This window comes from Chenopodium album, chromosome 18 (assembly GCF_948465745.1).
Source record: "Chenopodium album chromosome 18, dcCheAlbu1.1, whole genome shotgun sequence".
Taxonomy (NCBI): Eukaryota; Viridiplantae; Streptophyta; class Magnoliopsida; order Caryophyllales; family Amaranthaceae; genus Chenopodium; species Chenopodium album.
Window position 1 is genome coordinate 50,684,553 of NC_137851.1, and position 10,627 is coordinate 50,695,179.

The window sequence follows — 10,627 nt, forward strand, 5'->3', positions numbered from 1 at the left end:
TAATTGAAATATTAACCTCTTTTCCAAGCCTGCATAAGGCAAAATAGACGAAAATAGCTAAATATAAATTATTTTATTGTATAGAATGAAGTTCAAATTTATAAACTAAAAACTTAGCTCAATTAATTATCGATGAAAAAGTAAATTTGTTAACATATCAAATTGGTCCCATTTGTACATCCTCATTTAACTGGTAACTTTTGATCATATCTCCATCCTTAAAATAGTTTCATTAAAGAAAAAACAATACGGAGTATATAGTATTATAGTGTATGTGCCCCACATTATTCATCCTTCCAACGATAGGCAAAATCAGATCATGGGAGACAAGCTACTAGAGTACCCAAAACATGAAAACTAAGTAGCAGATAACAGATAGAGAGGAGAGAACAAGAATAGCCTAGGCTTGGCACTCTCATGAGTCATGAGTCATGACAATGGTATTAACTGTTGTCTATAAACAAGTTACACTTAAATTATGCCACATCTTAGAAACAATTAATTAATAAATATGGTAAGAAACAAAAAAATTACAGGCTAAATCTGGTAGAAACTCATGCCATTGATGTATGTAGGCGAGACGTGGTACTTTTGTTGCTGATAAAGCCTACAAGAATGCCTTAATCTAATTGAACCAAAAACAGTTGTCAATTCTTGCTTTCTAGAGTATCATACTTACGCTTTTGTTTCTCCGCGCTCAATATCCTTCACAGGGGCAACATTCAAGTCACCCTTCAATAATCTAATTTCTTCTTCTGTCAAACTGTTTTTGGCATGGTGGGGTGCCTTTGCAGCAGCCTGCTTTTCAAGTTCCACAGCCCAACTGTAAACAACCATACCCATAACAGCTATTGCCATGCCCATGATGTTCTTCAAAGTCATCTCTGAATCAAAAAGCAGCCAGCCCAATGTCAAGACGCACACCGTTTTCATGTGACCAAGAACCTGGAATGAAACGGCTGAGAAGCGTCCAATACAGAGGTACTGACTAACATTGCAGAACACCGCCAAAGAGCATGAAAGAAGAATGAACAGCTGCAGTACATTTGGCAAGAAAAGGAAATATAAGCATCAAATTGTAATACAGTACCAAATAATCTTAAGTGCTTGGAATGTGCTCCTCAAAACAGGGATCAGTATGTACTTACAAGGGCACCAGTAGACATCTTGTATGTCATTAGGAATGTTCCATTCAGATAGTAATCAATAAATGGACCAAGCACTATAAGAGAAATAGCTTGGAAAGGCGCAGTTTTGCTCAGCAACTCAAAAGATCCAATAGAATATTTCTTCTGCAAAGAACCTATTGACTGCAACACAAACAGAAATATATGCCAATGCAAAAGGTTATAAGCATAGTCAAAATCGCAAACTTGCAGCTTCCAACTTTGCTTCCTAGATCTGAAAGGTTGTGTAAATATTAAAAAGATTAAATCAAAAACTAATTTAAAAACCAAACACCCAAGCCATCTATTGCTACATTGGCATTGAGTGATTGAGGTCACCAATTGTCACGAAACAGTTACTCAATGCTGTCATGTCATCCAATCTGATTCCACTAAAGTAGACAAAGAATACTAATGCAACTTCCTAGTTCCTACTCAAAGACCTTGAAGATAAAATTAATTATTTGGTATTCATCATCCTGCATGTTAGATTTTATCTTTCCCGGCATATTTTGAACGAAAAATTTGGTTAACAATGTATCTCGGAGTCCTAAAAAAGTCCACAATGAAAGACATACCTACTGGAAAAATCTTACGCAAACATTCAACACTGACTGTCTTTCTTAGAGGTCCAGACTCCAGATAGATAGACATTAAGTGCAGATCTTTGCATGTAAAGACAAATTATTGTAGTAGAATATGTGTTTTAATGAGCCCATAAAAAAATTGAAGGAATCGAACCCTCATACTCAATTGGTATACCACAGCTGGGTATACAATTTCTTTTGAGATAATTACAGAAATGACGGAACATTTGTGCATTTGTATACACTAATCCATACTAGTCGGTGTAGTTGCCTTACAACAAATAACCGAACCTTTCTTACTAACTACTACAAACAGCACAATATTGTTAAAGGCCCATATTTTGTGAAGTAATTATAATAAATATTGAAAAGATATTAATGTATGATATTTCTTAGATTTTATCAGTCAAAAGTGCACTTGTGTAGTTTAGACATGTAATATAGAACTAAAGGATGAAATTAAATGTAAGATTCATGGCATTTGAGATGCTTGCAATATTAAATTTATGCAACCTTTTCTTATATATTGTAGGATATTTAGTAAATGCCAATTGCACAGCAATATTATAAGAGCCTTAATCTCAATAATGGAGTAGACTACATAAACTAAAATTTATATCTCCAGCATTCTCAACCAAAATCCTCTCCATGCCCTCCTAGCAAGTGCTATCTGCTCTTGTAACCCAACCTTTTCATATCATTCCTAACATCTATCATCCTAAGTCAACTTTGGTCTCTCTCCATCCAAGTAAACGTCAAATGTAAGAGTTTTTATGTCATTTTTAGCAATTTAACACTCCATCCCACACCCTCCACCCCCCGGTGAGAGCTGTGAGACCAAGATTTTCCTACCCTAAAGAGCATGTTAGCAATTTAACATGGAGAAGAATCCAACCCAAAAAAAAAAAAGCAATTACACATGCGATTAGAAGGATACAGCTATATATATATATATATATATATATATACGCACACACACACACATTAGACGACACATTTTTAGCAACTTATATAGCATATGTATTTACAACCGGTGAGAGAGGGATGGACAATGAATTAGGGCTGACTCTCCTACTGCTTATGGGAAATGTGGGTAACAGTAATAATCCAATACAAATAACTGCATAAACAATAGATAGATAGGAAGATATGGCCGCATTTAAACGCCTACTAGTGGACAGAATAAAACAAAGTATAGAAAATGTATACTCACAATTTGTTGCAATGACGTTGACAACACTGCCACGGTAGCACATATAAAACCTTTGGCATTGACTTTGACATCAGTTACAGTGCAAATACCCACACCAATAACCACAAAGACAACAGACATCTTGACTTCCTTTGAGTAGTGCTTGCTGTGAAGGATCCATTCCAAAACGCAAACCACAGGAATCATACTCAACTTTGAAATCTGTAACAACATAGGCACTCAATGAGCAAACACTTGGGAAATTAGAAGCACTATAAATCACACTGGAAAAAGTAAATTAGAGAACTTTTGAACAAAACAGTGACAATCACACAGCATTATGACTTGTGAGGATATCTCTCATTCTCTCCAACTCATGTAAATTAGAAGTTTAAACAGGTGATTATCATACACCTAAGTATACATGGTCTATATATAATTAGTATACATGTGTTTATTCCAGCAGATTTTGGAGATCTAGTTGAGTGCCTAGGAATCTTTATTGTTAACAATCAATTTGATAAGCAATGCTTTCTCTTCCAAAAATCCACCAGCTGCAAGAATTGTGAATACCTCATAGAAGCATACAAGTACGGTATAGGCAACAACAAAACCAACCAGAATAACAACTACTACATACAAGAAAAAGCTATCAGTTCTATCCCCTATCCCCATTCCCCCCTCCCCTTTCTGGAATGCTCGTCACCTCAACTTTTAATTTTCAATTTATAGTACAACCACCCTGCCTACTTTAAGGTGTAGACACTAGGTTACTTGGAGTCTTCTATTTCTTTTCAATGTGGATTTATAGAAGATCTTCATTGAATAATCATGGCTAACACTTGGGAGCATACCCAAGCGTGAAACAAATACCCAAGGCGGGAGTACCATTGCTCTTGTACAACAAATATCTTCAGAACAGGAAAGTATTACTAGATCAATATCTTTTAATAACGATAAGTTTCTTGAAATCCTTGACTACATCATCTTCTCAATTTCTTACCTTAAATGTAACAAAGTTTCGATGATATTAATCACTGCTCCTTATGTAATAGAGATCAAAGATCACCTTAGTATCAAACACTTGACAAAGATAGTAATATACATTGACCAATACACACAGACATTGAGAAGATAAATGCAAAGAAATTAACAGGCAAGCTAGTAATAGTGGAAAAACACAAACCTGATAAAAACCGACAGAATTAAGCATAAGACTAAGGTTCATCCCAGTGATAGACATATTGGCAACGACGGAAAACCAAAGGAGCTCCCAAGCAGGAACATGCTTGGACACAGAATACCCGGTCGCATTCGATACCAGACCAACCAGGGCAGTCACAGTGAAGTGAAAACCAGTCAAGGTTGTAGCTGTGAAACATCACAAAATCCAAGCAATTTCACAGTTATAACTCAACCCCCAAATATGGATCAATCCATTCAATACATAGATTTCAAAACAAATAATACTACATTATGAAAAAACTTAAAGGGTTGAATAAAAAATACAATTCAGGTCAGATAAAGCAGATCCAATAACAATAACTCGATATACAATTGTCACATTACTCATTCAAATTACACTATCAACGCCACTATTAATTCCGGATATATATATATATATATATATATATATATAGAGAGAGAGAGAGAGAGAGAGAAACCGAAGCTGAAGGCATAGCCAGAAGAAGACATGAGTTGCTTGTTGGCCATAATAAGACCGACGGAGCTGATGATGTTCATAGCCCAGGCGCCCATATCTGAAACAGCAGGCGCTTTCTTCTCCGACTCCATTGAAAGACCCACCAAAGCAGATCTAAAACAATCAATCTATTCTGGGCTATCAACAGCAGCAACAGCAACAGCAGCCCAGAATTGCAAAGTGAATCACCGACGAAAGTGCAGAGACAAAGATAGTGATGATGGCAGACTTCTCTTTCTTCTTCTTTATTTGATTGTTATTTATTTATACAGGAAAGTATTTTATCAAAGTAAAACTTTTTTTTTTTAAAAATATTTGTAAATTTCACTTTGGGTTGAAGGAAGATGGGAAGAAGATCTGAATTTTAATTGGGGGAGACGTGATGTGATAGGCCCATAATCTTTTTGTTTGTCTATCCTATTACTCTAATTAGGATTTCTGATTTATCTCCATTAAATCTTGATTATTTTTTAGCAATTTTGGAGACCTGTTTAATTCCTAACTCTCAAAGTCTCAAACCAACATCCCACCTTAAACAAAATTACTCATGTATGTAGGTTTTTTTTTTTTTTTTTAACAAAGAAGAAAAGGGATTTTATTAATAAAATATACTCAAACGAAACTTACATATAATTCCCAAAAGATCAAGAATTCCAACATAAATACCCACCTTAAAATTAAATACATCATAGATTTGATTAACAATTGTGTTAATAAAAAATATAAAGCAATACAATACGTGAGTTCAAATCCACTAATGCGTAGTCGTTTGAGTGAAAATACTCATGTGGTCTTCCGGATTCTTGTGGAGATTATGAAACCCTATATCTTCAATTTTCACCAAACAAACACAAAAAGAAAATAAACTCAAGGGAAAAATCATCATCACAAGGATGAGATCTATTTATTGAAAGCAATTGAAAGGTTTGACAATAAATAAACTCCGTACTAAAGTTTTACAAGTTATTCATTTTTATGTAGGTAATCTTGATGACAACTCATCAGGAATATTGTCAAAAAGTACATTCTTAAAATAGAAATAGGCATCTAATTTTAAAACCCCCAAAATATAAGTAGGCATCTAATTAAGAGACGGAGAGAGTACTAGTTAAGTAAGGCTCTACATTGGCCAGCGTAATAAACGAAACACGTCAAGTAAAAAAGAACGAGGAAGATTTATTAAAATTTAATTTTAATATTTTTTAAAAATCTATACTTGAAGATATTAGCCGTTGAAGTTATGCATTAACGAACATGAAAATCGATCACGTTACAAATAAAAGAACAGTAGTGGAATTTTAAAAATAAACAATGGAATAAAATCTGTTGAATTTATCTGAGTAATGATATATACATAAGTATTTTATTAGGCTGATATGAAAATATAGATCATGTATTTATAAACTACTAACATAAGGTGACAACAAGTAAGCATAAAATATTTAACATAATAATAAATCACTAATAGATTAACTTATTTAATACTAGATGTAATCCCATGTTTTGGTTATCACAATATCTGGATTATTATGTATTTTTTGAAAAACTAAAATCACATTGGTTATTTAACTACAAAAACCATTTTCTTATATTTTTTTTATTTTATTTTATTTTATTTTATTTTTAAGGAGAAATGCTCTAAGAGAGCACTAATTTCCATTCATAGAGAGATCAAGTTTCAAACAACGAGCAACACAAGACGGGAAATCGACATCCAAAGACTACTACCTACACTCCATGGCATGCAATGGGCAAGCGCATGAGCTACTTTATTTTTCTCCCTACGAACAAAAGACCAGGACACTAACTCTAAAGCATTACTAACATGACGAATATCGTCTAAAACTATATGAAACTCATTTCTTACAGCTTCTTGTGATGAAATTGCATTTATAAGACCAAGACAATCACTCTCCACCACAACCCTTCGAAACCCGGAGCTCACCGCAGCTTGTAGCCCAAACATTAGGGCCTTTGCTTCAGCTATCTTGGGCTGCCATCTGTCTTCAGACATGCGAACAGCAGCCATCTGCACTTCACTCTTGCAGTCACGAACCACCACTCCAGCGCAAGACCCCAACCCCTCGCAAACACCCCCATCCACATTTAACTTCACCCAACCTTTAGCAAAAGGCAGTTTCCAGCACACAGTCAGTCCCCTGCCCACCTTACCCGCAGCCTCTTCTTCCCCTTTTAGCTCCCTCATAAGCTTAGAGACATACTCCATCGAACCCTGCGGGTTGCTCACTTCCCCCTCGAAGATCCATTTGTTCCTAGCATTCCATATTGCCCAACAAATCGTCATAAATTAATTTTAATTTACAATCTCATTCACGTATTGTATAATTGATTTAAAGTTGTAAATTAATTTTTTTCATTTAGATTTATGGATAAGATCTCTAATATCAAACAATTTTTTTTTTAAAAATAATTTAACTAAATTAAACTCTCATTTGTGAATTTGACTTGTATAGAGATTAAATATTTTGATTTTAAATAAAATTGTGATCTTTTTATTTATAAGATTTCATATACTTCTTATGGATCTTATCCATAGATTGAATTCCTAATTACATAAGGGAAAATTTGTCATTTGGTACCAGGTAAAGCACCTTGCTTCACATTTACTACCTCTTTAATTTTTTTTTAATTTTTTAATTTATTTATTTATTTTTTTATTTTACTACCACTCAAACACACTAGCTATTAAATTAACTACCACTTAACAGTTTCTGTTAAAGAAACGTTAGTGGGGCCCACACACTTAACTACCTCCATCTAACTCCATCTCTCTCCCCGTAACTCTCTTCTCCCTTTCTCTCTTCTGCCATTAATTCTTCCCAACCTCCATAATTGGCCAAGTAGAAGTCTTTTTTTTTTTTTCCTTTTTTCTTTTTGAATCTTTCTTTCTCTCTCTTTCACTTGGTCAATCTACTTCTCTCTCTAACTTATCCTCAGATTTAGGGTTTGTGTGCGTGTAAGAAGTTGATTGAAGGAGGAGGTCCTACTGGAAGCAGCGTCAACTTCATTGCTGAAGTGGAAGCTTGAAGATTCTCCTGACAGCATTTGACAGGTAAGAACCCTTTTTCGTACTTGTAGTGGTCCAACAAAGCAACAATTGTGGTCAATTTGCAATATTATACTGTTAATGTGGGCAATTTAGACAAAATTATTGTTTTAGTAAACCCTAGATTTCTGCGCTTAGACTAAGTTATTCCCTAATTGTGCAATTAACTAATCATGTGTGGGTATACAGTAATGTGGTATGATGTGTTTGTTTATAATTGTTACTTTGTGTATTAAAAATTGATTTGTTGTATGTTTGACAGAGCTCAAATTAGCACAAATATGACCGTGGGACGGGGAATAAAAATATATATAAAATAGACTGATCAATGTTTGACTTGCTTTAATTGTAGAAAATATGGATGGTGAGGATGATACTATTGACATTAAGCTTAGGTTATTTGGACGGTTTGTGGAAAAGCATCGTAGGGGGAAGTCATATTTGGTTTATGAAGATGGGTTTGTTTTTTAGAAGTATGATGTCCCAGTGTCTTTTGTGAGGAGTGTGAGATACTTGAGGCATCTTTGTAGTGAAGGGTTTATTGTGATGGGGTGGGAGGTTCCTTAGATTTATAGTTTGTGGTATAAGGAGAAAGGAAAGACTTGGGCAACTGGGAAGAGGAGGATTGATAATGATGATAATGTTAGAGGCTTCTTAGAGTCCAAACATAGTGAAGGGCATGTGGAGCTGTTTCAAACTATGGGGTTGGAAGAGTGGGACGGGTATCACCCTCCTGCTATAACTGTGTCAAACCCATCCATATCCAACCCATCTGCATCTGGATCACACCCGCCCCTTCTATTCCAACTGACCCAAGTCCAAATGATAATGGATCTAATCCATCTAATTCAAACCCATCCTACATCAACCCCTCTCAAACACAACAGTGCTCAAAAGTAAAAGGCCTAACAAAAACCAAACAGACCCCAGATTTGAGCATTGTGCCAGTGTGTAGGAGTAGCCCAAGGTTGAGTAAGTGTACTGAGAGTGAGCCACCTAAAACTACCTTACCTAGAGCAAAACTGAAATCTAAAAAATCTAAAAAACCTATTCAGTCCGTTTGTAGGAGAAGCCCTAGGTTTGTCAAAGAATCTGGGAAGGAGGGGGCTGTGAGTGGTGTGAGTGAGAAGGGGAAGGGTGTTTTTGGTGAGGTGATTGAGCAGGAGAAGGTGAACAAGAAAAGGAAGTCAGTGAGAAAGTGTAAGAAAAGGCTATTCAAGGATGAGGATTGTGGACCAGAGTCTGGTTCATCTTCTTCTGAGTTAAGTGATTTAGACATTGAGTGGAAGGCTGGTGAAGAAGAATTGGATGACAGTGAAGAGGAACAGGAAGAGTGGCATATACAAACCAGAAGAGGTCTAGTAGGGGTGGTGGAAAATAGCTTCAAGGTTGTCGATGTTAGCGAGCAGTCAAATCAGAAGCTAAGTCAGCTAGTGAAGGACATTGGGTGTAAGAATCTTGAGCTGCAGGTGGAGGACAGTGACTCAGATGAACTCAAGTCTCTACATGGGTCAGATGAGGAAGAAGATTCAAGCCCTTGGTTCAGAGAAGACACTGAATTCAAAAAGCCAATTGTTCTCCTAGACAAGCAGAAGTTCATTAGCAGTGCTGTGCTTAGGAAGGCACTCAGAACACATGCTATAGAGAACAGGTATGAGTACTACTACCTGCATAATGGAGGGAAGAGGATAACTACATTCTGTAGGAGGAGGTGCAATTATGAATGGAATCCAAAGAGAAGCCAACTGCCTCTATGCAAGTGTGGTGATGAGGTGAAGAAGTGTGAGTTTAAGGTGTCAGCAAGGAGGTTGTATGACAGTTCAGCTTGGCAAATCAGAGAGCTAAGGCTAAAGCATAGGTGCATGAGAAGCAGGATGAATGCTTGTATGTTAGCTGAGTACCTGGCAGAGAGGTATGTAGAGGAGTGGAAAAGGAATCCTACATGGAAAATCAAGATTTTCAGAGCAAGGGTGCTAAAGGAGCTAGGAATACAGATTGGTTACTCTTTGGCTTGGTTAGTAAGAGCCAGAGCAAAATTGATGATTTATGGTTTAGCTTTAGAGCAATATGCAAGGATTTGGGATTATGGAAAAGTTGTGCTTAAGTATAATCCAAATAGTGGGGTGTATGTGGTTGTTGATGGTATAAACAGACCAGAACCCCCTATTTTCTTGAGGATGTACATCTGTCTGGCAGCTTTGAAGAATGGGTTTAACAAAGGCTGTAGGCCTCTCATAGGCCTTGATGGTTGTCATTTAAAAGGGGCCTACCCAGGTTAGATACTGGTTGTTGTAGGCAAGGATGGGAATAATCAGATATTTCCCTTTGCTTAGGCAACAGTTGAGGTGGAAAACAAAGAAACATGGGGCTGGTTTATAGAATGTTTGAACAAGGATGTGGGTGATTGCAGTGGTGGCTTAGGGCTCACTTTCATGAGTGACAGACAGAAGGTGATGTTATTTCCACTCAACTCATGCATTACACCTTTTATTTTTGTCCATAACACTTGTGGTACATTGAGTGTGATTAACTGTATTATTTATATTTGTAGGGGCTGCTAGAAGCCTTTGATGATCTTGTGCCAGTAGCTGAAAGGAGATATTGTGTAAGGCATATCTGGGCTAACTTTAAGCTCCAGTTCACTGGTTCCACTTTCGAAGAGCTTTTCTGGAATGCAGCTAGAGCAACTACTTTGGTTAGTCTCTTGATCCTTTAGTAAACTCTTCCAATTATGTGTTGTTCTGTGTTGTTTGTCTAGTTTTGAACTATAGTTGTTTGTTTGTGTATTGTAGTTTGATTTTGAGGTTGCAATGGAGTCTATAAAATTCTTATCAGAAGATGTTTTTGAGTACCTAGCAAATATTCCTGCCAAACACTGGTCAAGACATGCCTTTGATGATTTTTGCAAGTCCA

At 36.2% G+C, this 10,627-nt stretch overlaps 2 protein-coding genes across 2 annotated transcripts; both read right to left on the reverse strand.

Moving 5' to 3' along the window:
- Positions 1–387: 387 nt before the first annotated feature.
- Positions 388–4,983, reverse strand: LOC145592533 (UDP-rhamnose/UDP-galactose transporter 2-like). Its single transcript, XM_081649033.1, has 5 exons — positions 4,610–4,983; positions 4,132–4,316; positions 2,967–3,167; positions 1,149–1,310; positions 388–1,035 (listed from the first exon to the last, which is right to left on the reverse strand). Exons 1-5 carry the CDS (start codon positions 4,737–4,739, stop codon positions 676–678), a joined length of 1,038 nt encoding a protein of 345 aa, XP_081505159.1. The 5' UTR covers positions 4,740–4,983; the 3' UTR covers positions 388–675.
- A 1,342-nt stretch (positions 4,984–6,325) lies between these two features.
- On the reverse strand, positions 6,326–6,952 carry LOC145592332 (uncharacterized). Its single transcript, XM_081648773.1, has one exon. It carries the CDS (start codon positions 6,950–6,952, stop codon positions 6,326–6,328), a length of 627 nt encoding a protein of 208 aa, XP_081504899.1.
- Positions 6,953–10,627: the final 3,675 nt, after the last annotated feature.

Coding starts and splice junctions, on each gene's coding strand:
- LOC145592533 (XM_081649033.1), bottom strand. CDS start 4,739: ATGGAGTCGGAGAAGAAAGCGCCTGCTGTTTCAGATATGGGCGCCTGG. Junction 4,317..4,609: donor TGGCTATGCCTTCAGCTTCG/GTTTCTCTCTCT, acceptor GATGTTTCACAG/CTACAACCTTGACTGGTTTT. Junction 1,036..1,148: donor AGATGTCTACTGGTGCCCTT/GTAAGTACATAC, acceptor AATGTACTGCAG/CTGTTCATTCTTCTTTCATG.
- LOC145592332 (XM_081648773.1), bottom strand. CDS start 6,952: ATGACGATTTGTTGGGCAATATGGAATGCTAGGAACAAATGGATCTTC.